General features: G+C 37.7%; 1 protein-coding gene across 2 annotated transcripts; it reads left to right on the forward strand.

Moving 5' to 3' along the window:
- Window positions 1-18: 18 nt before the first annotated feature.
- Window positions 19-25,212, forward strand: Sqle (squalene epoxidase). Of its 2 annotated transcripts, XM_076835908.2 has the most exons (11): window positions 19-1,155; window positions 5,466-5,718; window positions 12,731-12,911; window positions 14,066-14,162; window positions 14,328-14,441; window positions 14,530-14,701; window positions 16,850-16,945; window positions 21,572-21,714; window positions 22,159-22,255; window positions 23,943-24,030; window positions 24,716-25,212. In XM_076835908.2, exons 1-11 carry the CDS (start codon window positions 865-867, stop codon window positions 24,906-24,908), a joined length of 1,725 nt encoding a protein of 574 aa, XP_076692023.1. In that variant the 5' UTR covers window positions 19-864; the 3' UTR covers window positions 24,909-25,212. The 2 variants fall into 2 exon arrangements, with proteins under 2 accessions (XP_076692023.1, XP_076692024.1); XM_076835909.2 differs by lacking the exon at window positions 5,466-5,718.

Genomic DNA, 25,212 nt, shown 5'->3' on the forward strand with positions numbered 1-25,212 from the left:
CTACCCGCGCTACCCAGGCTACCCGGGCTGCCCAGGCGCGCTGAGGGCGTTCGGCGGTTACTCTGGTTACTGCGGAAGCGCGGCGCTGGGGAGGGCCGCCGCCGCCCGCGTGGGATGCTGGCGAGGAGGCCGTCGGGAACCGCCGCCGCCCTCTGAGCGAGGCTCCCTGTAGACCGCCGTTCACCCGAGAGGCAGCCGAGTCGCGGGTTGGCAGGCTCGGGACTGGGGAATCTGAGCCTGCCGAGGAGCGTCGGGGCCGCGCTGCCCGAATCCGAGGCCATCTTTTGTTGGGAAGGCCGACCGGGCACTTCCCCACGAGGGTGGTTGGGCAGTATCGCCGTCCAGGGAATACGGAGCCTCCAGCGCTCTCCAGCAGCCCCCGCGCCTCTCGCTGCTGCGGGCGCGCGCTCTCGGCGGAGGCGAGCTTCCCCCGCCCCCAGCTCCCTCCCACTGGGCACCTGCTGCTGGTGAGGGAAGAGAACGTTTTTCCAGGAGGACGAACTAGACGTCAAAATACACAGCATCGCCTGCAGCCGCCCCCCGGAGACCCCGTCAGAAAAAGGAAAGTATGGTTTGCCCGAAGGAGGAGAGCGTGTCTCACCGGGAGCTGTTGGAATAGGCGAATTTTTAATACTGCCTCCCAAGTCCTGTACAATTTATCCTTAAGATTGTTTTGAACTATGTACGATTTTAAATTTTGATCTCTGACTTGTAATCCTGGGATCGCGGTTCCTGAGTTCGGCCGGCGCCCCCTGTTCCTTTTGGTACGACGATTTGTCGGGAGCCTCTGAATTACCAAACTCCCACTGCGGGGAGAAAAGAATTTCAACTTTGGTCGGTACTTCCAAAGAAGCCTTTGGCATCATGTGGACTTTTCTTGGAATTGCCACTTTCACCTATTTTTATAAGAAATGCGGGGACTTCATCACTTTGGCCAACAAGGAGCTCTTCTTGTGCGTGCTGGTGTTCCTGTCGCTGGGCCTGGTGCTCTCCTACCGCTTTCGCCACCGAAATGGGGGCGTCCTAGGGCGCCAGCAGAGCGGCTCTCAGTTCGCCCTCTTCTCAGATATTCTCTCAGCTTTGCCACTTATTGGCTTCTTCTGGGCCAAGCCACCCCCTGGATCAGAAAAGAAGGAGCAGCTAGAGTCCAGGAGGGTAGGTTGACTTCAAAGAGAGCAAATGAATGTCTTATTTTAAAATTACGACTGGGGTAACTCAAGTTTTCTTTAAAGGACAAAAGATGGCATCTTAGATACTCTAGTATAAATCCTCATTTAGTTGAAAGTTCTAAAACCCTGTGCCTTGACTACATTTTTGATACTAGAAAAGATTGGAAACATTTGTTTAATTTACCATGGACTGATCCTCACATGGGGGTTGGATATGATTTAATTAGGAAATGCCTAATCAATGTTAGAGTTACTTTTGAAAGAGGATTGAATTGCTTTTGCTGATGGAAAAATATGGTTTGTTTAAATCCTTGGGTAAGGTTTGTATTTATACCTGAAAAGAAAGAAACTTGTTGTAGGTACATGTACTGCTTATAATAAGTGACAACTGACTGGGGATAGTGAAAACATTTTAAATAAACCTTGGGCAAAGAGCCCTTGTTCCCTAATCCATAGAGGCATTGCATGAATTAGCTCGTCTAAGTCAAGTGAATGGTAGAGTCATGTCCACAGTGTGGTGGTTTTCCTAAATCGGGCCTGTCTTAAAATACAGGTGAAGTCATGACTCCTCTGAAGGGAGTGGAAGAGGCCAATGGAGATGAGGGGGACAGGTCATAGAGGTCAGGTCTTGAAGGGACTGTTTGCCATTGGTGTTGGACTTTCCCTAAGAGCACTAGAGATTTTAAGCATGGGAGTAAGTATGCTTGATTTTTGAAATTTTTTTTTTTTTTTTTTTTGGTGCTGGGGATTGAACCCAGGGCGTTGTGCATGCAAGGCAAGCACTCCACCAACTGAGCTATATCACCAGCCCTGATTTTTGACTTTTTAAAAAGATCAATCTAGTTGTGAAATGGAGAATGGAGTGTAGGAGTACAAGAATGGAAGCAGGGATAGCAGGTGAGAGGCTTAGAGCATGAGACCCAGAGAGACATGGCTTCTTAGGGTTAGGGTGAGTCACATACAAAGTAATGTAGAGTTGTGGATCTGTGTCATTTTGCTGTATGCATATTGCACATTATAGAAGAGAGGGACTTGACTGAGAATTTTTGTTCTACCATTTCCGACTGTGAGTCTTTTAGCAAATTGCTTAATTTCTATAAGAATCGGTTACCTTTTCTAATAGATGGGGATGCTACCACTCTTGTTGGTAGTTAGGGAATTAAATGATTTAATATTTGCAGAATGCCTGGTCCATAGCCATCTAATAACTAGTAGTTATTAACATTAGTCTAAAGGTATCTGTTAGGAGGCTTTGGAGGAGAGCTGTTGAATTGCTGGGCAAGTGGGTTGGAGGAGGAGTAAAGGTGGGAGAGGGGATCTGTAATTCTCAATTTGGAAACTCTGGTGTTTCTGTCTGAGGTAATTTCCCTTTTGTCACTGAGCACTAGTCCAGGTGGCTGGAATGCTGTTACTGTCATCATACTGTGTTGAGAAATTTTGGAGCAGGAAAATTGGGTTGCCAGTAGTTGATATGGATTCTGTATTGTGAATGAATGCCTCAAGCTTTCTCTTCCCTCCTTAGAAAGGAGGGAATAGCTAGACTGTGGTCTGTTGAGCTCTAAGTTCTTGTTTGTATTATTTGTATTTCCACTATTGATCAGACTCTGAAAGTTGAAAGTCTTGATTTCCTCCAGAGCACTCCTTCCAGGAGAGAGGGCAGATATGTGTGTGTGTGTGTGTGTGTGTGTGTGTGTGTGTGCATGTGCATGTGTTTGTGTGTGTGTATGTGTGTGTAAAGAGAAGAAAACTTTTAGGAAGAAAAATCATTTAATGAGAAATGGTTAGTTAATATGACAAAGGGGAGGACTTGTCTTGCTCCTAGAACAGTAATTTAAGGATAATCAGTTGTTCTAGCCATTAAGAAACAATGATGGGAAGAAGAGATGTTATTATCTTCTCTCCTTAGAGGTTACAAAAAAATGGAATGGATAGGCCTCAGTCCATTGTAGAGGAAGAGAATGCTGGGTGAACATTAGAATCACAGAACATCTAAAATTCTAAAGGAATTTAGACTTTGTCACCTTCCTTTATTTGGCCCAAGTTCTTTAACTAAAACCTCTTTGAATGGCATGTAGTCTCACCTTAACCATTAAGGTCAGAGAACTGCAAGGAAGATGGTTTCTTGCAAATTCTATATCTGCTATGTTTTCAAATCTGTGAATTCACCTTCCAAGAACAAATATTTATTACTAGGTTGAATTACTCTTTTTAGAAAACAAACACTGTAATTCTTAGTGGGCAAACATCTCTCAAAACATGACTTTTTCATCTTCTATGATCAAAGTAAAAGTTTTTGCTGTCCAATCAATGATAGGTTTAATGTTTGCCTTTATCCCTAAATTGGAGGACCAACTGTTTGACTAGGCACTTAAAAAGAGTATTAGGATGGGGGATTGGAGAAGGAAGGAAAAAACTAAATATGTGCTTGTATGTTAAGGACTAAAATTGTTGTCAAGTCAAACCAAGCCCAAGGGGCAATAGAGTTATTCTGTTCTTTTATAATTTTATTGATTTGTAACCCTCAATTAATAGATCTGTATCCAGGACTTGATAGTCTTTTTGTTGTATGAATCAAACTGATTTTAGATTGCTTTTCTAGTGAAAATCTGGAAGGAAGATGAATGTCTTTAGAAATATCTAAAAAGACTGGGTGTGGTGGCACAGAACTGTGGTCCTAGAGAGTGGAATGGCTGAGACAGGAGGATCGCTAGTTCAAAGCCAGCCTTAGCAACTTAATGAGGCCCTCTTCAACTTTTCAAAACCTTGTCTCAAAATAAAAAATAAAAAGGACTGGGGATGTGATTCAGTGGTTGAGTGCCCATGGCTTTAATCCCTAGTACCAAAAAAGAAATATCTACAAGGTATTGAATAGTGGGTAGCATGAAGTTAAAGTAGAAGTTGTAAGAGATTTGCATCTCATAGATGCTCAGTGTATATTTAAAGAATTGAGTAATGATAGAATTTGTCCTCTAATATGTCTTTGAATCCTTTTTTAGGCATTTATTATGTTTAGCCTGGTATATATAACTACATATATCTGTATAACAGCGTTTTCTAAATAACAAGCTTGGAAAGAGGAATATATATTTAATTTTATTGAGATAACATTTTTATTTAATCAATATTTTAACATGGTTGACTTTTATTTATGGTCTAGGTTTAAGAATGTAGCAGTTCACCAGGCACCGTGGAGCATTCCTGTAATCCCAGTGGCTCAGGAGGCTGAGGAAGAAGGATCATATATTCAAAGCCAGCCTCAGTAGTTTAGCAAGGCCCTAAGCTACTCAGTGAGACCCTGTCTCTAAATAGAATATAAAAAAGAGCTGGGGATTTTGCTCAGTGGTTGTTGCTAGGGGGAGCGGAGAAATAAATGATGTCCACATGCTTCTGCCCCTTTCAGTGCTTTATTCACTCAAATTACTCAATACCAATTTCACACTATAGGTTCTTAATCAAGAAAATGACAATCCTTAATGCTGGCACTGCAATAGACATAATCAATTCACAGCAACCAATTCTAGATTAATTCTAAGCACTGCAAACACACTTAATAGTGATATGTTAATGACAGACATTCCCTCTGGTGCTAAGTTCAAAAGTCTTAAGCCTTAAGCTTTATGTCCAGCAGATGCACACTCACTCAGACCGCGGTGATCAGGTCCAAACCAAGGCAGGCTTTTCCTGGAGTGGACAAGCAGATGAGTAGAGGGTTGTAGGGAGAAGCTGTGACTCTCATCAAGGTCCAGAGGAGGCGGTAGAGTTTGAGAGTGGTGAGGATCATGCAGAGGATCAGGAAACTGTGACAAGTGATGGGCTGTCAGGTCCTTATCAGGCTCTCCAGCCTGAGTGCATCCTTGTTGAATCCCTGTTTATCAGGTCTATTATTTATACTAAATTTGTAATCCTTATCAGCTATCAATGTCAGAAACATCTGGTGGTCTCCACCCTGATCTTCTCGCCTTTCCCTCTTATCAGGAGAGGACAGCCTGCCAGGGGCTTCACTCTGTTGAGCAGGGTGAGGGGAAGTAACTTGTTTGAGGCCATATTGGAGAATTCTGTGGGTGTGCCTGGTGAGACTGTAGGTTTCAAACTGGAGTTTTTAAAATGGAGTTGCTTAGGCTCAGGCCTAAGGCCATCCTCACAGTGGTTAAGCACCTCTGGATTCAATCCTTGTTACCAAAAAAATTTAAAAAGTAGCAGTTCATTTGCTTTTATGAAGTCCAGTGCATCTATATGGTGGTAGTATGATACAAAGCTAACGAATTTGGAAACATAATTTTCTTTTTTATTAAACAGCACAGAAAAGGAAACAATATTTCAGAAACAACTTCAGTAGGAGCAGCTACCTCTGTGTCAACATCTTCTCTAAATGATCCAGAAGTTATCATCGTGGGATCTGGTATACTTGGCTCTGCTTTGGCAGCAGTGCTTTCCAGAGATGGAAGAAAGGTGACTGTAATTGAGAGGGATTTAAAAGAACCTGACAGAATAGTTGGAGAGTTTCTGCAGCCAGGTGGTTGTCATGTTCTGAGAGACCTGGGTCTTGGAGGTAGGTTTTATGGATTTTCAGAGAGTCATGTAGTATAAGTAAACACTCTTCATTGTATATTATTCTATGGATAGTAAACGGGTATTCCATTTTATTTTCTTTTAAAAAAGAAACTATATTTTCTGGGTGTGGTGGCACATTTTGTAATCCCAGCAACTTGGGAGGCTGAGGCAGGAAGATTGCAAGTACAAGGCTCGCCTCAGAAATTTAGTGAACCCTAAGCAACTTAATGACACTCTGTTTCAAAATAAAAAATAAGAAGGATTGTGGGTATGGTTAAGTGCTGCTGGGTTCAACTCCTGGCACCAAAATAAATAAATAAATAAACAAATAAAATTAACAAATTTGCATGAAAATGAAAGCAAAGGGAAAAGTAATCATTCAATTGTATGAGGAGATATGAAGTAGACTCAATGAGATATAATGTCTACAAAATTGTAATGGTCAAAATTGAGGATTTGAGGGTTGGGGTTATAACTCAGTGGTAGAAAGTACTTGCCTAGCATGTGTGAGGCCGTGGGTTCGATCCTCAGCACCACAGAAAGATAAGTAAATAAAGGTATTGTGTTCATCTACAACTAAAAAATAAATAAAAAATTAAGGACCTGGAAAACTCACAGAACGAGGACATGAAATTTAGTAAAAGGTGAAGAGGTACGGTGGTGTACATCTATGATCCCAGCTATTCAGGAGACTGAGATAAGAGGAAGGCAAGTTTGAGGTCAGCCTCAGCAACTTAGGGGAGAATCTGTCTCAAAATAAAAAGGGCTCAGTGGTAGAACGCTCCTGGGTTCAATCCCCCAATACCCTCCAAAAAAGAAAGAAAATAAACTATCATTTGTGGAGTGTTATGGAGTGTATGTTCTTGCTATAGTGTTATTGCCTAGAATCTCTTTTTATTTTCTTCCTCTACTGGGGTTTGAACCTGTGGGCATTCTACCACTGAGCTACATAGGGATTATCCCTTTTTATTTTATTTTGAGACAGGGTTTGGCTAAGTTACCCCGGCTGTCCTTGAACTTGTTTCTTCTGCCTTAGCCTCCTGAGCAGTTGGGTAGAATTGTTTAGTTAAGTATCATTCAGCCAATGCATTTTATGCACCAGTCATATTCATTTAGGGAACATTTATTTACTGTCTTCCTTGTGTGAGGTGCGTACTGGGTACCAAGGGATATATTCTGGTGAGTAAGGCAGACAAACTGTTCTTGAGAAGCAGAGTACAAATACACCCAGGCCGTGGACTAGAAACAGCTTATTTGGTGTGTGGTAGGAAGCATGGGGTATTAATAAAAAGCACTGATTCTGGAACTAGATTTCCTGGGTTTGCACACCAGCTCTGCCTCTTTTTTTAAAAAAATATTTTATTTATTTATTTATTTATTTATTTATTTATTTGGTGCTGAGGATGGAACCCAGTGCCTCACACATGCCAGGCAAATGCTCTTCCACTGAGCTATAGCCCCAGCCCCCAGAAGCTGCGTGACCTTGCCTAAGAATGCACCTTTAAACAAAATAACTGAACCTTCTGCGTATTAGTACCTTATTTTTAAAATGCCATACAAAGAATTTCTGTTTCTTATGTTAAATTACGAGGATTAACTTAATTTATATGCATCTTTTTTTTAATTTTATTTCTTATTAATTTTATTTTTGTATAAGTCAGTTTTGTATAAGTCATTTTTGTATAATTTCATGTTTGAATAAGCCTTAACACCTTGGCTTGAGTTCTTTTTTTTATAATTCTTTATTTATTTATTTTTAGTCATACATGACAGCAGAATGAATTTTGACATATAATACATATATGGAATGTACAAACATCAATCATATTCTCAATTCTATTCTGCTGCCCTTCCTATCCTCCTTACTCCTCCTCCTCTCCCATCCTTTCTCTCTATGCATCTTTAAAGCATTCAGAACAGTGCCTGGCATCTTAGAGGCTTTTGTGTTTGCTCTTTTGTTTAAGGAACTGAAAAGGAGACTGTATAACTAGAAAGTAGTGGATGATATAACTACAAAAAAGTGGCATGAAATTAAGTCTGGGGAGGTAGGCAGCTGCCAGATCACACAGGACCTCAAAGGCAATGGGCATGATCTCCTTTTCTGTTTAAAAGAGTGGCTTCAAGCCTGTAACAGCTACTCACAGTAACACATTTTACACCGTGCCTCAGCATATCATGTATCTTTCAATCTGACTAAAAAATTTTCCCCTTTTTGTGGTGCTTGTGGAGGGAGGCCAGAGCCCTGTTCATGCTAAGCACTTGTCTTACCACTGAGCTACATCTCTAGCCATGGAATCTGTTTTATTTTTCTTTTCCAATGGTTTTCATGATTTCACCTGATTATACAATTCACAATTCAAAACTTATTTCATAGTTCACTATTTGATCATATCCTACCATTTGAACAATGCTATTATAAAAAAATATGTGAATACAGTATGGAAAATAGACTATAAATTATGATGTTGGGGTATGGAGTCAAGCTGGCAGTCTAGGGAGACGTGTTGCTAAGATCAAATGACAGATGATGAAGATCTGGATTAGCATGGTGGCAGAGGACAAAAGACAAATGGACAGATTTGGGATAAAATTAAGGGACAGAAGTGTCATGTCATACAAAGGGATTGGTGTGATATAGGAGAAATAGGGTGGTATCAAAAGTGATTCCTATGTTTTGTTTTAAGCAGCCTGCAGATGTTGGTACTGGGAGAGGAACAGGTATGGGGGAAATTTGGGTAGAACCTATCAAAATATCCAAGAGGAGAAGTCAGATTACATATATGAATCTGAGAGTGCAGAGGAGCAGTTTGTGCTGACCACAGTCTTAAATTTCAGAATTGTCAGCATGTTGTGATATTTGAAACCTGTGGCAATGATTAAGATCACCTAAGAGAATGTATGCAGAAAAGAGAAGACAGAATAAACCAAGTCCTGGGAAACTGATATCTAAAGACTGTAGAAGAGGGAAGCAGGCAAAGAGACTGATAAGGAACTGGCAGGATGATAGAAGAAAGCCAGAATTGTTTGATGTCATTTAATCCAACAAAAGGGCGTGTTGCTAGTAGGAGGGACTGGGTATTAGGAGATGAAAGGACAGCATGGCATATCGCTGGTGAAGGGTCAGGCAAGTATAGACAATGATTATTGGATGTGGCAATTTTTGACATTGACAAGAAAACTAGATTGGAGATTTAAAAATTTGAGCCTAGAAAACTATTGAGTTTTTTTTCTTTTTGTTATCAGAGATTGAACCCAGGAGTGCTTAACTACTGAGCCACATCCCCAGCCCTTTTTTATATTTTATCTCAGGGTCTTGCTAAATTGTTGAGGCTGGCCTTGAACTCTTGATCCTCAGCCTCCTGAGCCACTGGGATTACAGGCATGGACCACTATGCCTGGCTTGGAGGATCTTTTCTAATAGCATAACAAGGACAGTAATAGTGAGATTGGGTTGTGAGGACAAAAGAGGTATTTGGATATGGGAATATGTCTGGATGGTAACAGAGGGAGAAACTTGATGCAAGAGAGGAAGGAGGTGACTAAAGGAGTGACATTCATTCAACATATATTTAATAAGCATTTTCTGTATGGCAGTTTCTGTCCTAGATACCGAGGTACAGAAGTGAATAAACAGACAAAAAATTCCAGTCATGGAGAATATGACCTAGTGGGTAGTGGGGGGGAGTCATAAAAAATTATAAATAAATAAAATTTCGAGTGTGTGTGTATAAATGTGCTTAACTATACTTTATAAATATATACATATATTTATAAAGCTCATACAGGCTTTAGAGAAAAATCAGAAAAGGGGGATAGAGATTTAGGGGATGGGTACAGTTTCAAAGAGTGAGAAGATAACACGGAGTAAAGAACTGAGGGAAGGGAGGGGGAGTGAGCCCTGGTGACACCTGGAGGGGGGAATTCCAGGCAGAGCTTATCAAGTGGGGAAGCCTTGCCTTCTGGGCAGAGCCAGGCTGGTCTGTCTGTCTGGGCCTTGTGAGTGAAGGAAGGGAAGGGCAGCCCGTGAAGGGGTGGATGGAAAGGAGAGGGCTGGAGCCCAGAGGACTTTGCTGCCCAGTGTGAAGATTCGGTTTGTACTCTGAAAGGAAGCCAATGGAGAATTTTAAGAAGAGTTACTAAATCTCATGTTTTAAAAGTTTGATTGAGAGTATTATTTAAAATTATTCTGATAATATTGTGGCAAAGATAGTAAAGTGGTGAGGTCAGGAGGAGGGATGTCTGTGGGGGTTGTTGCAGAATCAGTGAGAACAGGATTGGGAAGCCGGCAGGTTCTGGTAGGATTTGCTAATGAATCATGTCAGGTGTGTGTATGAGAGAGCGAGAGAGAGGAGCCACGGTAATTAAATGAGGCTACAAGACGGAGATATTGCCAAGAAGAGGTACAGGACTGGACCCTGGGCCATCCTAATTATAGCAGTTAGTGAGGTGAGTGGGAACCATAATGGGGACTGAGATGGAGCAGCAAGTGAGAAAGAAAAGCAAAAGCCTGTGGGACCTGGAACCTGGAATAAGGGAGCAAGGACATTACGAGGAAGGGAGGTTCCACCTCTGTCCTTTTAGGTTCTCTGGTTACCTCCTTGCATGAGAGGCTTACTTGAGGCGAATGGGACAACATTCAGAGACAGAATTTGTTAGTTTTATATTTGAACATCAGACATGAGAAATTTTCCCAAACTAATAACTGAACACAGAGTCGTCTAGAGATCTAGCCTCACAGGACATTTCCATAGTCTTGCCTCAGTGGATTCTTATATGCCAGATGCAGGCCCCTTGATTTTGAACTTCCCAACATCCAAAATATGAAGGGATAAATTTCTCTTCTTTATGTGTTATCCAGTTTCAGGTATTCTGTTATAGCAGCGCAAAATGAACTATTGACACGACCTAATTACCTGATGAAGGCCCCATATCCCAGTACCACTTTGGGGGTTAGGGTTTCAACATAGGAATTTGGGGGGTAGAGGGAGGGGGTACAGATATTCAGACAATGGTATGTTTAAACATAACTTTATATCACTTTAATTTTTTGGTACTGGGGATTGAACTCAGGGGCACTTGGCCCCTGAGCCACATCCCCAGCCCTATTTTGTATTTTATTTAGAGACAGGGACTCATTGAGTTGCTTAGCACCTTGCTTTTGCTGAGGCTGGTTTTGAACTCAGATCCACCTCCTGAGCCACAGGGATCACAGGCGTACACCACTGTGCCTGACTTGTATCACTTTTTTTTTATATATATATATTTTTTAGTTATAGCTGGACACCATACCTTTATTTTATTTATTTATTTATTTTTATGTGGTGCTGAGGATCGAACCCAGGCCTCGCATGTGCTAGGCAAGCGCTCCACTGCTGAGCCACAATCCCAACCCCTACCCCTGTATCACTTTTAATGTGTGTGCTTTTTCAATCTTAAGTGTATTTCCAATACTGTTAACCTTTCTTTATCATTATCATTTTAAGCTTATTCATAGTATTTCCTCAATAAATACTTTATTTATCTCATTTACTTTTTGAATTTAGATTAATGTTTAGATTCTCATTTACTTTTTGAATTTAGATTAATGTTTAATTATTTTCAGTTATTCTTTAGATAATATAATAGTGAACTTACTCTTGCATGTAACTTGAAAAATTACTTAAAAATTATGTATTATTTTTAGGATAAATTTCTTAGTTATATTTCCAAGATTATGATTATTACTCAAAAGGTGGTAACTTCTTCATATTTGTTGATAATTATTGTTATAATTACTTTCTAAATGTTGTTATTTATTGTATCACTAGTATAATGTTGATTTATCTAGTTTATCATAACTTCACCAGCAATTTGCTAGATTTGGTGTTTCCTTCAATTTTTTGAAAATCAAATTTTAAGCATTTTTTCTTTCTTTTTTTTTTTTTTTAGAGAGAGAGCGAGAGAGAGAATTTTTTAATATTTATTTATTTTTTTTAGTTTTTGGTGGACACAACATCTTTATTTGTATGTGGTGCTGAGGATCGAACCCAGTACCGTGCGCATGCCAGGCAAGCACGCTACTACTTGAGCCACATCCCCAGCCCTTAAGCATTTTTTTCTGATGACTGTTCCTGTATTGCTTTTCTTGAATCACCCAATACCCTTATTTTGTACATTATTATTGGTGTCTAATGTTTTTCTGTGATATTAATGAGTAAATTTTATATATAAATATTTATCTTTTTGTTTGATGTTTTCCCCAAGGTGTTGCTTTATCATTTTCAATTGGTACTTTAAAAATGTTATCTTTTCTACTGAATTTTTTTTCTTTTTCAATTGCTTTTACTGATTTAAACTTAAGAAAGCCCCCTTTACATGAATCTAATGAATTCAGTGTTTTTTTTTTTTCTGCTAGCTTTTCTATTATATGATTTACCAAAAATTACTCTTAAGCTTATTCTAGATCAACTTTTACAGATATTTTGAACTCATCAACACCTTTCCATTTGTCTTGGGAAATCAACTTTTTTCTTATATATGTATAGTAATAAATATAACTAAAATATGTGATATTTTCATTTATATACCCTTTTATTTTATTTTTTTATTTTTTAAATTTTTTAATTTTTTAAATTTTTTTCTTTCCTATGTGTCTGTGTGTGTGTGTGACATCCATTTATCTATATGTTGACATAGTGTTAAGAACTGAATATGTTCCCTGTAATTGTAGGCAGACAGCTTAACTCAGGCTTCATTTCATGTTGCGTTTTCTTGCTTGTCTTTCTGAGGCAAAGTAGATTACAGATCTGAAATAATTGTTATCTTTAAAAACTACCTCAAATTTGCTAAGACTTTATTATCATCTAGAAACATCAACATTTTTTAAATAGTAATATTAATTGCTTAGTTCTCCAAATGATCTTGTAGCTTTGGGTAGTGGAGATTAATTCACTGTCTCTGTTCTTGGTACCTAGTATAACTCTGGGCATATTAAAAAATTTCTGATAGTTTTGAACTGAATTGTTTTGCAGATACAGTAGAAGGTCTTGATGCCCAATCTATAAATGGCTACATAATTCATGATCGGGAAAGCAAATCAGAGGTTCAAATTCCTTACCCTCTTTCAGAAGACAATCAAGTGCAGAGCGGAAGAGCTTTCCATCATGGAAGATTCATCATGGGTCTCCGGAAAGCAGCCATGGCAGAACCCAAGTAAGATGAAGCTTCAGCTGTGTAATGTTAAAGGGTTAAATTTGGCCTTTGTACAAAAAAGATTTTTATAAACTTTCATGGAAATTTTTAGGCATATTCTAGAACATAGGTATAAAATAAAAACATCAGAAGAGTTTATATTCAGTGCCTTTGTTAAGGAGATCATATAGAGAATTTTCATTTCAATGACTTAGAATTATAGAGAATTTTCCTTTGACAATAAAAATTGTGTGATTTTGATTCTATTGAATTTAGAGGATATACTTGTTATAATAACTACAGCATAAATTCATGTGTACCCATAAGTCAGTGCTGAGGATTACAAGGACAGATTCCTGTTCCTATCTCACTGAGAACGTAGTATGACAGGACTGGCTGCTTCTCTTGATTATTAACTTAATATTTGCTTGTAACCTTTAAATGCTGTAGCTAAGGAAGTTTTGAACATGAGGACACTCATGATTGACACAGACTTAAGTGTGTTGACACTTAAGTAACTTAAGTAAGTTGAAGTAAGTGTATCTGTAGGTTCTAAAAAGACTTTGATCTTTGATATCCATGGAGGTAGAATATATTCATTGTATAAAAATGGTAAAATGTAGAGATTATTATTTTTATGATTAAAAATACTTGTTCCTAATAATTTGTTGAATAAATTGCAATTTTTCCCTTTCTATTAATAAATATGTGTAAGTATATAATTTATCTGCATACATTTTGCTTTTTAGTGAATTAAGATAAAGATCTAGTGTTCCTTTTAAAAATATTTTTAGGGGCTGGGGTTGTGGCTCAGTGGTAGAGTGCTCGCCTAGCTTGCATGAGGCACTGGGTTCAATCCACAGCACCACATAGAAATAAAATAAAGATATCGTGTCCACATAACACTAAAATATGAATATTTAAAAATACTTTTAATATCATTTTATCACTAATATGTATTCTTTGTTGGTAGATTATGAAATAAAAACACATAATTTTAAAATTTGCTAATGGTTTTGCTTTTATTCTTCTAGACCTTATGTGCACACGCGAGTGCAAATGTATCCAGTTTATATGAGTAAACTGGAGTTAAGGCATAAGGACTTAATCATATCTAATTTAAATTGCTCAAGTATGCTGCCATAGAAATTTCTTTCCGTTTGTTTATCCTTCAGTGCCAAGTTTATTGAAGGCACAGTGCTGCAGTTGTTAGAGGAAGATGATGCTGTGACAGGAGTTCAGTACAAGGACAAAGAGACTGGAGACATCAAGGTGAGGTTATCCAGGGTCCTCTCTTCCTAAAAGAGGTTTTTCCTTTTTATCCTTCCCTTTTTAAAACAGTGTACTCACCTGCTTATATTCATTGAGTTCTCTGTAAGCCCTGTGCAGCAGGACGGGTTGCAGATTGCAGCGTTGCCTTTTCTTTCTGTATTGTAGGAACTCCATGCTCCATTGACTGTCGTTGCAGATGGGCTTTTCTCCAAGTTCAGGAAAAATCTTGTCTCCACTAAAGTTTCTGTTTCATCTCATTTTGTTGGCTTCCTTATGAAGGTATTGTAAAATTATAATTATAGAAAAATAAAAGCAATTTGAAATTTGAAAATTATTTAATATTTTATTTATTTATTTATTTTTTTAGAATGCACCACAGTTTAAAGCCAATCATGCTGAACTTCTTTTAGTTAACCCAAGTCCAGTTCTCATCTACCAGATTTCATCCAGTGAAACTAGAGTACTTGTTGACATTCGTGGAGAAATGCCAAGGAATTTGAGAGACTACCTGACTGAACAAATTTACCCACAAGTTCCTGGTAAGAAATGGGATTTTACTCTCATTGTAATCTACAATCTGAAAGCAGATCTCACAAAAGGCTCTCTATCTCCCATTCTCCTTAAAGCTAAAGTAGACTAAAATAGAGATAAACATGGCAGGTGAAAAATGCATCCTTTCAGCCAGATTCTCTGGTTCTGAACTATTTCAACTGGCAATCAAAAAGTGAAAACCAGTTAAATTTTTTTAAAAAGGTAGTTCCAATATGTTTTTGTGATAATTGAAGCATGATTCCTGAATAGTTAGCATTATCATGCATAGTATTTGTTTTTTTTGGTAGTCTGGACAGCACTCAAGTCTTTGAATTCTTAAAATATCTCCTATACTGTTTTTGTATTTGACTTTTGGAGTAATGGTAGCTACTATTGATTGCAAGTCTACCACATAAGAAGTGTTCTACAAATGTGATTTCTTTTAATCTATGCAACCACCCTATGAGGTAGGCATTCATCTTTGTTCCCACTTTACACATGAGAGAAGTAAAGTTCAGAGAGATTGCTTAGCTTCTCTAAGGATAAGTATAGACTGTGTAATCCTTATCCAAAATACTTGGGATTAGAAGTGTTTGACTTCAGATTTTTTTCAGATTTTGAAACATTTGCATAAACTTTACTGGTTAAGCATCTCTAATACAAAAATCTGAAATCCAAAATGCTTCCAGAGTGTCATGTCAGTACTCTTGTTTCAGATTTTGGGTTAGGGAGGTTCAGCCTGTATTAGTGGTCACAGAGCCAAGGTTGATATCAGGGCTGACTGGCTCGTGCCTGCCCCAGAACATGAGAGCTGTAGGAGATCTTCAAGGTCATTTTTGTTTTGAATCGAATACAAAGGCTTTATGATTTATGGGATTTTTAGATATCGTATGATACTAGTTTTTTGAAGAATGGAAAGATGTAGAAAAGAAAAGTAAATTGTTAAGAATGTTGGTAAAAGGGCTGGAGATGTGGTGAAGTGGTTAGCATGTGTGAGGTCCTGGTTATGGTTTAAACCCCAGCATGGGAAAGAAAGAAAATTTTTTGACAAAAACGTTGAAGGAAAACTCTGCTTGTTAATCATGATACCCGTTTAGAGTAATAGGAAACTATCTTTGGTATGAGTACCTTTAAACAAAAATTCTGCTTTTGTTGGTTATTTTTTAAACTAGGTGAAACCATTCTGTTTAGCTAACAAGATATTAATAGAAATAAAGTAGTCAAATGTAGATTTTTAGGACATTTTATTTGAATGTATATATATAGAAACATTGGATAAATTTTCACTCAGTTAATCCACTTTTGAAGCTTTCAGATGGGAAAATTAGGTATATATATATTTAGAAAAAGAATTGTCCATTACCTGACATTTTTAACATTGAATTTCTTTTATTGTAGATTTGGTGTTTTTTGTTTGTTTGTTTTCTGCAAACTAGAGGTTAAACGGAACAGGCTGCCCTGAAATCATTGACAGGAACTATTTGTGGATTTATATTAATACTGACTAGAATACTGAGGTTCTACTCCTTGTGTGAGTGTGACAGTTTTAACATAGGCTTTCTGTTCCTTCATTCTCGTACTGGGGACTGTGGGACAGTTCACTTTCCATCCAAGTAGAAGCACAAAACTTCAGAAGTATCTGAGAGAAGAGCTAATCCAATCATTTCATTATATAGATAAAGAAACTGAAGCTCAGACAGGTAGAGCTGGCCTGTGCCTCTCAATTTGATTCTTTTTCTAGTATGTTATTTATGAGTTGTTGTAGTATTTTATCTAATATTATCAGAATATGTTGATTGCAATAAATTTGTCAGTTAACATTTGGAAGAGAGGTGCATGGCTTTTCCCCTGTCTCATCTGATTTTTGTCTCAGATTTCCTCTAATTTCTTTGTTCTTTCAGCTATATGTGTATTTTCAGATACCTTAGTCATTCCTTAGCATGAATAACTAAGTGCTTAATGAATAATTTGATTAATGAAACAGCTAATTAGTTCTTGATTTGTGCTTAATAATGTAATTAATAAATAGCTACTTCTTGCTTGATCACAGGGATATACGTAACAACCATTACAGATGTACAGTAGGTATTTGTACTTGATGTTTGTATACTGGATAGTTTTAAATTGAAATGTTATGAACTATATATTTATTGTAGATCACTTGAAAGAACCATTCCTAGAAGGCATTCAGAATTCTCGTTTGAGAGCCATGCCAGCAAGCTTTCTTCCTCCTTCACCAGTAAACAAACGAGGTATTGTTTTGTTGGACTTACTTTATAAAGGATTCAATATTCCCAGTGACCTATGTGATTAAGTGTGTAGTAGCACTGTGAATAACACATGGGATGTAGAATTACTAATCCCAAAATTAATGTTATAATATATTTGGCTAATGCTTAATATTGGCTCTGTTTGAGTCATTGTGCCACTCTTTGGGGATACAGCTATTAAAAGTCAATCCTTCCCCTGGAGAAGACAATTTCTAGTTAGGAACTTAGAGGGTGATTTCACAATGTGTGGATAGAGTTCATAATAAGAACCCATTCATGGGACCACAGATGCCCTGTGAAGGGCTGTGCAAGCCAGGGAGGTTGGTTAGGCAGGACACTGCTCAGAAAATAAAGTTAAAGTTGCATCTGGAGGATGAGAGGGAGACCATAGGATGGACAGTAAGATGAGGGACTTATAAATAGAGGGACGAGCATCTGCAAAGGCACCACTCCTGAGAGATGTGGGACTTTCTAAAAACTCAGGTCCTATGACTGGAGCCTAGGGTGGGTGTTATGTGGCAGATGGGTGGAATATATGTTTATCATTTCGTTTTAGTACCCCAGGCAGTGGAAATCATTGAAAAAAAAATTGGTACCTGCCTTGTTGAGATATAATCTGCAAATCATTCAGCTCACGTATTTATAAAGTATACGCTTCAGTGGTTTTTAAGTGTACCCACAGGTATATTCACAGGTATTTTTATTGCAAGGAAATATATTTCCTATATGTGGTCCTTTGTAACTGACTTTCCATTTAGCATAATGATTTTTGATTGGTTGGTTTTGTTTTTTAGGTTCATTTGTGTGTGGCATGTCATCCTACATTTGTTTTCATGGCCAAATAGCGACCACTGTGTGGACATATCACGTTTTGTTCATCCACTCATCAGTTGTTAGGCACTGGGGTTGTCTCCACTTTTGGGTTATTACAAACTATGCTTCTGTGAACATCATGTACAAGTTTTTGTGTGGACATGTGTTTTCATTTTTCTTGGGCATATACCTAGGTTCATTATTGCTGGGTCATAAAGTGACTCTAATTATTTTCCAAAGTAACTGTCTCATTATACATTTCCATCAGCAATGTATGAGGCTTCCAGTTAACATTCTCAGCATTTGTTGTAATTTTGCTCTTAGCCATCCCTAGTATACTGGTATGAAGTGATAAATCATGCTTTTGATTTGCATTTCTCTCATGGATAATTAAGTTTAATATTTTTTATTTGGTTATACTCAGTTTAACTTCTTTCAAGAAATATCTAGGGCTGGGGTTGTGGCTCAGTGGTAGAGCACTTGCCTAGCATGTGTGAGGCACTGGGTTCAATCCCCAGCACCACACCAAAAATAAAATAAAATAAAGGTATTGTATCCATCTATCACTAAAAAATATATTTTTTAAAAAAGAAATATCTATTCAGATTTTATAATTTTTTAATTGGGCAAATTTTAAAAATTTTAGTTGAGTTTTGAGAGTTCTTTATATATTTTAGATGCAAATCCCTTTCAGATATGTGATTTACAAAATCTTTCTCATTGAGTTTTCATTTTCCTTGATGGTATCTGTTGGAGTATATAAGTTTTTTAAAAATTTATTTGTATGTGGTGCTGAGGCTTGAACCCAGTGCCCTGCACGTGCTAGGCGAATGCTCCACCAACTGATCCCAGCCCCAGCCCCTATATAAGTTTTTAATTGTCATGAAATTTGGATTACTTCTCCTTCTTTCACTTGTACTTTTCAAAAAATCTTTAAAAAAAATTTTTTTTTTTTTAATATTTATTTTTTAGTCTCGGCGTACACAACATCTTTGTTTGTATGTGGTGCTGAGGATCGAACCCAGTACCGTGCGCATGCCAGTCGAGCGCGCTACTGCTTGAGCCACATCCCCAGCCCTAAAAAAATTTTAATTGTTCTTTTTAGATATACATGACAGTAGAGTGAGTGTATTTTGACATATTATATATACATGGAGTATAACTTATTAGGATCCCATTCTTTTGGTTGAACATGATGTGGAGTTACACTGGTGGTGTATTCATATATGAATATAGGAAAGTTATGTCACATTCATTCTACTGTCTTTCCTAATCTCATCCCCTCTCCCTTCCCTTCATTTCCTTTTGTCTAATCCAATGGACTTCTATTCTCCCCCCATCCCATTGTGTGTTAGCATCCGTATATCAGAGAGAACATCCAGCTGTTGGTTTTATAAATTGACTTGTTTCTTGCCTATGCTTTTGATGTCATATTTAAAAACACTTTGCCCAATCCAAGGTCACAAAGACTATACATTTATACTTTCTGCTAAGGGTTGTAGTTTCAGCTTTTACATTTAGGTTTTTGATTTATTTTGAGTTATATTTTGTGTACATATGGTGTGAGGAAGGGGTTCAACTTCATTTTTAAAAAAATTTTTTTAGTTGTTGATGGATTTTTATTGTATTTATTTATATGTGGTGTTGAGAATCGAACCCTGTGCCTCACACATGCAAGGCAAGCACTCTACTACTAAGTTACAACCCCAGGCATGTGCCACTGCTCCCCACAAATGCAATTGATTTTTACATATTTATCCTTTATTTTTAAATCTTACCAAACATTATTTTTCATAGTTCATTGAAAGCTTTGAAGTTGGTGGATGATTAGATTTTCATTTTAGAAATATTACTCTGACTTTGTGGAAGATGATTTGGAGGACGGTTCAGACTAAAACATTAGTAAAGCTACTTATTCCATGTGAGTGATGATAAAAGGCCGGGACTAGGGTTGTGAAGAGAAAGGTAGACAGAGGGTTTGGGTGATGTCTAGGATATAGACTGTGAAACTCGGTGATTAAGTTGGATATTGTAATAGAGAAAGTGAGGTCTGTTGGTAGAATCCAAGTTTCAGCTTAGATAGTTAGCCATCTGCTGACATAGGAACAGGAAAGAGTTAAGTTTAGGGAAGTGTGGGGAGAGGTGAATAGGAAGTATCTGTGGGGCATTTGGGGATGTGTGGGGAACTCCACTGGGAACACAGATCTGGAGGAGAGGCTGCCTCCCAGCTCTTGGTACACTGTGCTCCTGAACATGAAGATTGCAGCCTGCTGTAGAGACACATGCATAACAAGCTATAAACCAGTGAATAAACTAATGCAAAGATGAAGGAAACCAGTGCCAAGTTGAAGTAAACAGTGTGTCCTCCTTGGTGGGTTTGGGGATGTTCCACAGAAAAGGCAGAAAAGAAACTGGATCATGGATTGTGGCTTTTAATGAAGGTATTAGAATACCTTCTAATTAAATATTTAATTTAATTAAATATTTGAATTACCATTTAGAAACCACCTTTTTATAAGTTAATATATGTTTATTACAATTAATAATAACTAACGTTTTTTGTTTCATTTGCTTTTAGTTAAAAATTAGGTATAAATGTAATATGACTTTACAGAAAAGAATTATACATAATTCTACCACCTTAACATTATTATTATTTCCTATTAAATAAAATTGAGTTAGTGCTTTGTTTAAAAGTCACTCTATGTTGTGGGTCATTAAGTAAGCATTTGTCCTCAGGATTAGGGGTCTTACAAGGTAAAGCCCAAGTGCACTTGGAGTTTTTGTGGGCTTTTTGCTTCTGTGGTTTTGATTCAGGGGAGTGCTGCCCCCATGCAGCACGGGCAACTAAACCAAAGTCACTTGTCAGAATTTGGGGTGACACAAAATACTATTCAGACATGTAATACTTTTTTATAAGCTTCAGGATAGTTTCCCTGGCTCCCAGCCTCAGGCTTCCACAGGGGGACAGGAGAAAATCAGGAGAAGCTGATGAGAGAAGGCGGGGTACATGTTCTGGAGCTGGCTTTTATTGGGGGATGCTGTTTCTTAGAAACAAAGGGCAAGGGGTAGTATTACAAAGGAACAGGTGATTGTGACTCAACCCCACTCAGTAATGCCTACTCCTGGAGCCACGCCTCATTATCAGAACAGAGGTAAAGCCCAAGCTTTGTGGGACACAAGAATTGTTCAGTATCTCTTGCTCAGGACTGAAGGGCGTGTATTTCCAGAGTGGGGAGCTAGTTTCCAGATGATTCAGCCAAAGTTTATTCTCCTAATTAACATCCGATGACTTTGAGGCCTGTATTGTCTTCTACTTGGACTGCAGTGTGCTGGGTATCAGCCTGCTTTCTTTTCCGTAGGCCTGTGTAGACATGGCTCCCCGGGACACCAGCCTTGAATGTGCTGGCAACCTCAGCGGTGCCTTGCCTGAAGACTTGCTTTTTATGCCTGGATGCCCTTAGATTCTTTTCATTTTCTTTTGAAAAAGGTTTTATAAATATGTTGACTTGTTGAATCTAGAATAAATTTGTGAGTGAGTCTCAGGACAGAGACCATACTCCTGTTGTCACTGTGTCCCCAGTGCCTGGCAATATTAATCTCCCAGTAAATACTCAGTAAATCAACTTTGCTTCAAACAATTCTAGTCATGGTTTATTCTCTTGTTTTTTCACATTCCTGCCTTCGATAGTTCATATCAATAATGTGTATGTTAACAGAGTAACCATTTTTTTCTTTTGTTTTGTCTCACGGAGTGGCTCCAGGATGACTGGTCTTTGTTGTCTCTCCTTACAGGTGTTCTTCTTTTGGGAGATGCATATAATTTGAGGCACCCTCTTACTGGTGGTGGCATGACTGTTGCCTTTAAAGATATAAAACTGTGGAGAAAACTGCTGAAGGGCATTCCTGACCTGTATGATGATGCAGCTATTTTCCAGGCATGATTTTAGATCATTCTTTGACAAAAACGTGTTTAATTTTTTTTCTAGGGGCTCAGAGCAAGAGGGATCTGCTGGGGAGATCTGTGCCTGGGAGTCTGTGCTTTTTGAGGGTTCTTAGGCATTCTTGCCCAGGCTTAAAGAACCTGAAATGCAACCTGTAAACCTTACAGAATTTCTTAAGTATCTGGATTTTAATATTATGTAACAACAGGTTGCTATGGGCCTCTTTGCTCATAGTGGTTTTAAGTTTAGCGTCAGAATTATATAATGAGCCCTTTGCTCTGGATGTTTTTTTTTCTTTTGTGGGGGGGGGAATGAAAAACACAAGGCAATATCACTTACAGATAGTCATCAGGGTAAATATCAGTTTGAGGTGATTATAGATGTCAGTTTATGTCCACTAACCATTACTCTATAATAAGTGATCTTTTCAATTTTTAGGCCAAAAAATCATTCTATTGGTCAAGAAGAAAGTCTCATTCCTTTGTTGTGAATGTCCTTGCTCAAGCTCTTTATGAATTATTTTCTTCCACAGATGGTAAGTGTAGATTTTCTTTTAATAAACATTACTAAATTGCATAGAAAGGAAACTAATTACGGAAGTTAGTAATTAGTTCAGACATAAAAATATTGCCCAAATTAATAGTTCTTTTTAACTTCATCCTTATGCAGGATATTTAGTTTCTAATCATGATGTATTTACCACTTTGGAAGGCAGTTGACTTTCCTTAGACAACATTAATAGCAGTACCTCAACAAAAGTCTGCAGTTTTGAATTTTTCTGGTCCAGATTAGATCATACATATCCTCAAATAAGATTGTGATGCAAGGTCTTTCTCATGTGGTCTTTTTCTTCCTGAACGCTAGTTTAAATTTTTTTTAAGGAATATTTTATAAAATGAACAGGAGCTTCAAATCAAGTGTGTTTCTCCCCTATTACAATACAGGCCTGTGTTGTCTTCTACTTGGACTGCAGCGTGCTGGGTATCAGCCTGCTTTCTTTTCTGTAGGCCTGTGTAGACATGGCTCTACAGGACACCAGCCTTGAATGTGCTGGTGTTGGACACAATACCTTTATTTTATTTATAATTATGAGGTGCTGATTGAAACCAGGGCCTCACACATGCTAGGCAAGTGCTCTACCGCTGAGCCCCAGCCCCAGCCCCTACCCTTTCCTTATTTGAAGTATTCCTGTGGTTCTGTTTTTGTTTCCATTTTGTGGAGAGGTAATGGACAGTCTATATACAGGTTGAACACTCCTGATCAGAAAATCTCAAATGCTTTGAGCTCTAAGTTCTTTGTTGATTATAAAAGGTGATACAGTAAAAATGCTTTCTGTAGCTTCTACAACCATCAGCTCTTCCTAAAAGTAAAAAATAACTCATTGATTGTGATTTACCAAACCATTCACTCTCATGGAAGTTAAAGTGGCTGGTTGGGCAAGTAAAAAGAAAATAATAGTTAAGTTTCGAGTTTTTCTTAGCTGTTCTTTCTAAGCTTTTCTAAGCTCTTGAATTCTTACCTTACAAATCTAAATCTACCAAGAAAACAGAAGTTAGGAAATTAATAAAAGATTGAAGGAGGAAAGAACTGTATTGGAACAAAAGTTTCTTTATCTACTACATTCCCTTTTAAAAAATATTTTTTTCCATTCAATCTTTTATTAAAAAATTTGTTGTAAAGAAAACTTGTGGCATATCTCAAAAAGACAGTGATCTAAACTGCTAGAAAAATAATTATGTGCTACGTTGTGAAGTTTAATGAATTTAAAAGTATTAAACTATACATATATAAGGCAGTATGATTAGTTACTGCTCAGAGTTGTTCTTTTTAACTTGATAATTTACTTCCTAGTTACAGATTTGGGTTGCACATCTCAGAGATCGAAATTTGGTTTCTACAATTTTGAGGACTTTGTACACTATTTGCATTATCATGAAATCAAATAAATATCTTTTAAGTAACTCTTAACTTCTTGGACCTAAATGTTAATGATCATTTACTGACAGTAACAAGTTCATTCATATTTATATTACCATATAATGTTGATTGTGGAATTTAAAAGAAGTCTTAAATTGAAATTCTAGGACTAGATATTTAAAAATCAGCTGTTTAAGGTTTGGCATCTGTTCTGACTTCATTATTTTTTTTCTGCCGTATCACTAGTACCCTAATATAAATATGTGAATATTTTGACTGAAACTAATTTTTAAATTTTATTTTAGATTACCTGCATCAACTAAGAAAAGCCTGTTTTCTTTATTTCAAACTTGGTGGAGAATGTGTGGCGGGTCCCGTTGGGCTACTTTCTGTGTAAGTTTGTTTTGATGGCACAGAGGATTTTCTCATGACTTTTCAGTTTAAGCAAGTCTTTCTTCCTTAGACATGTTGTCATTTTATCATTCATAAGTATTCCAATCAGAAGGTGGCCTCACGACATGAAAAAAGGCCACACTTACCAGAGTTTTACTTCCAGGAAACAGCACTGACCAGAACTGGCTGTAGGGGGAGACTAAAACCCTTGATTAAAATTGAAATTTTGGAATAGTTTCTTTACCTGTGGGTCTGTCTGCAGTGATCTTCTCATCTGAGGGAGCTCTGAGTAATTGATAAATTTGAATTGAAGCGCTTCATTGACTCATGAAGCTGTTATTAGTTCTAACAATGTAGACAGAAGTGGGACTATTCTTTGAAAATCTGCAAAGTGAAATTCTTTGTCATTTTACATTCATCTATAATCTGAATATCTGCACTTTTTTTTTTTTTTTTTTTTTAAACCTAGACTCCAACAGACCAGGCCATCTAGTACGTTAGCCTGTGCCCTCAAGTTTAGTGACAGAAAACAGCTCAAAAAATTACTTTTGCTTGCTATGATCTGCAATAGACAAACCGGTGGAGTCCTCTGAAACGTGGAATGTGTTAAGTGTTACAGATGACATGTAGTTGGAACCTTTTAAGAATACGTTCTGATTTCTGGGTTTTAACTTTTCTCTTATAGGTTGTCTCCTAACCCTCTGGTTTTAATTGGACACTTCTTTGCTGTTGCAATCTATGCCGCATATTTTTGCTTTAAATCGGAACCGTGGATCACAAAACCCCGAGCCCTTTTCAGTACTGGTGCTGTCTTGTACAAAGCGTGTTCTGTGATATTTCCTCTAATTTACTCAGAAATGAAGTATATGGTTCATTAAGCTCAGAGGGGACCAGTGGAACTCAAGTCCTGTGAGAAATTCTGGAAACGGCTGTGTGCCCGCCACTTCTGAAGTGGCCACTCTTGGACCAAGACTGGGATTACTTTCTTTGTGATGTTTTTGTATATAAGCATGTAAATATATGCCTTAATTTTCAATTTAAAATGAAGGGTAAAATAAGTTAGATATTTAAAAGATATGATTGTTACCATAAATTAGCACTAACATGGAAAAACTTCAGTTTTTCTTTTGATTTCAGTATTGGGGATGAGTCTTGGGACATGCAAATAAAATGAAGAGTGAA

This window comes from Callospermophilus lateralis, chromosome 16 (assembly GCF_048772815.1).
Source record: "Callospermophilus lateralis isolate mCalLat2 chromosome 16, mCalLat2.hap1, whole genome shotgun sequence".
Classification (NCBI taxonomy): domain Eukaryota; kingdom Metazoa; phylum Chordata; class Mammalia; order Rodentia; family Sciuridae; genus Callospermophilus; species Callospermophilus lateralis.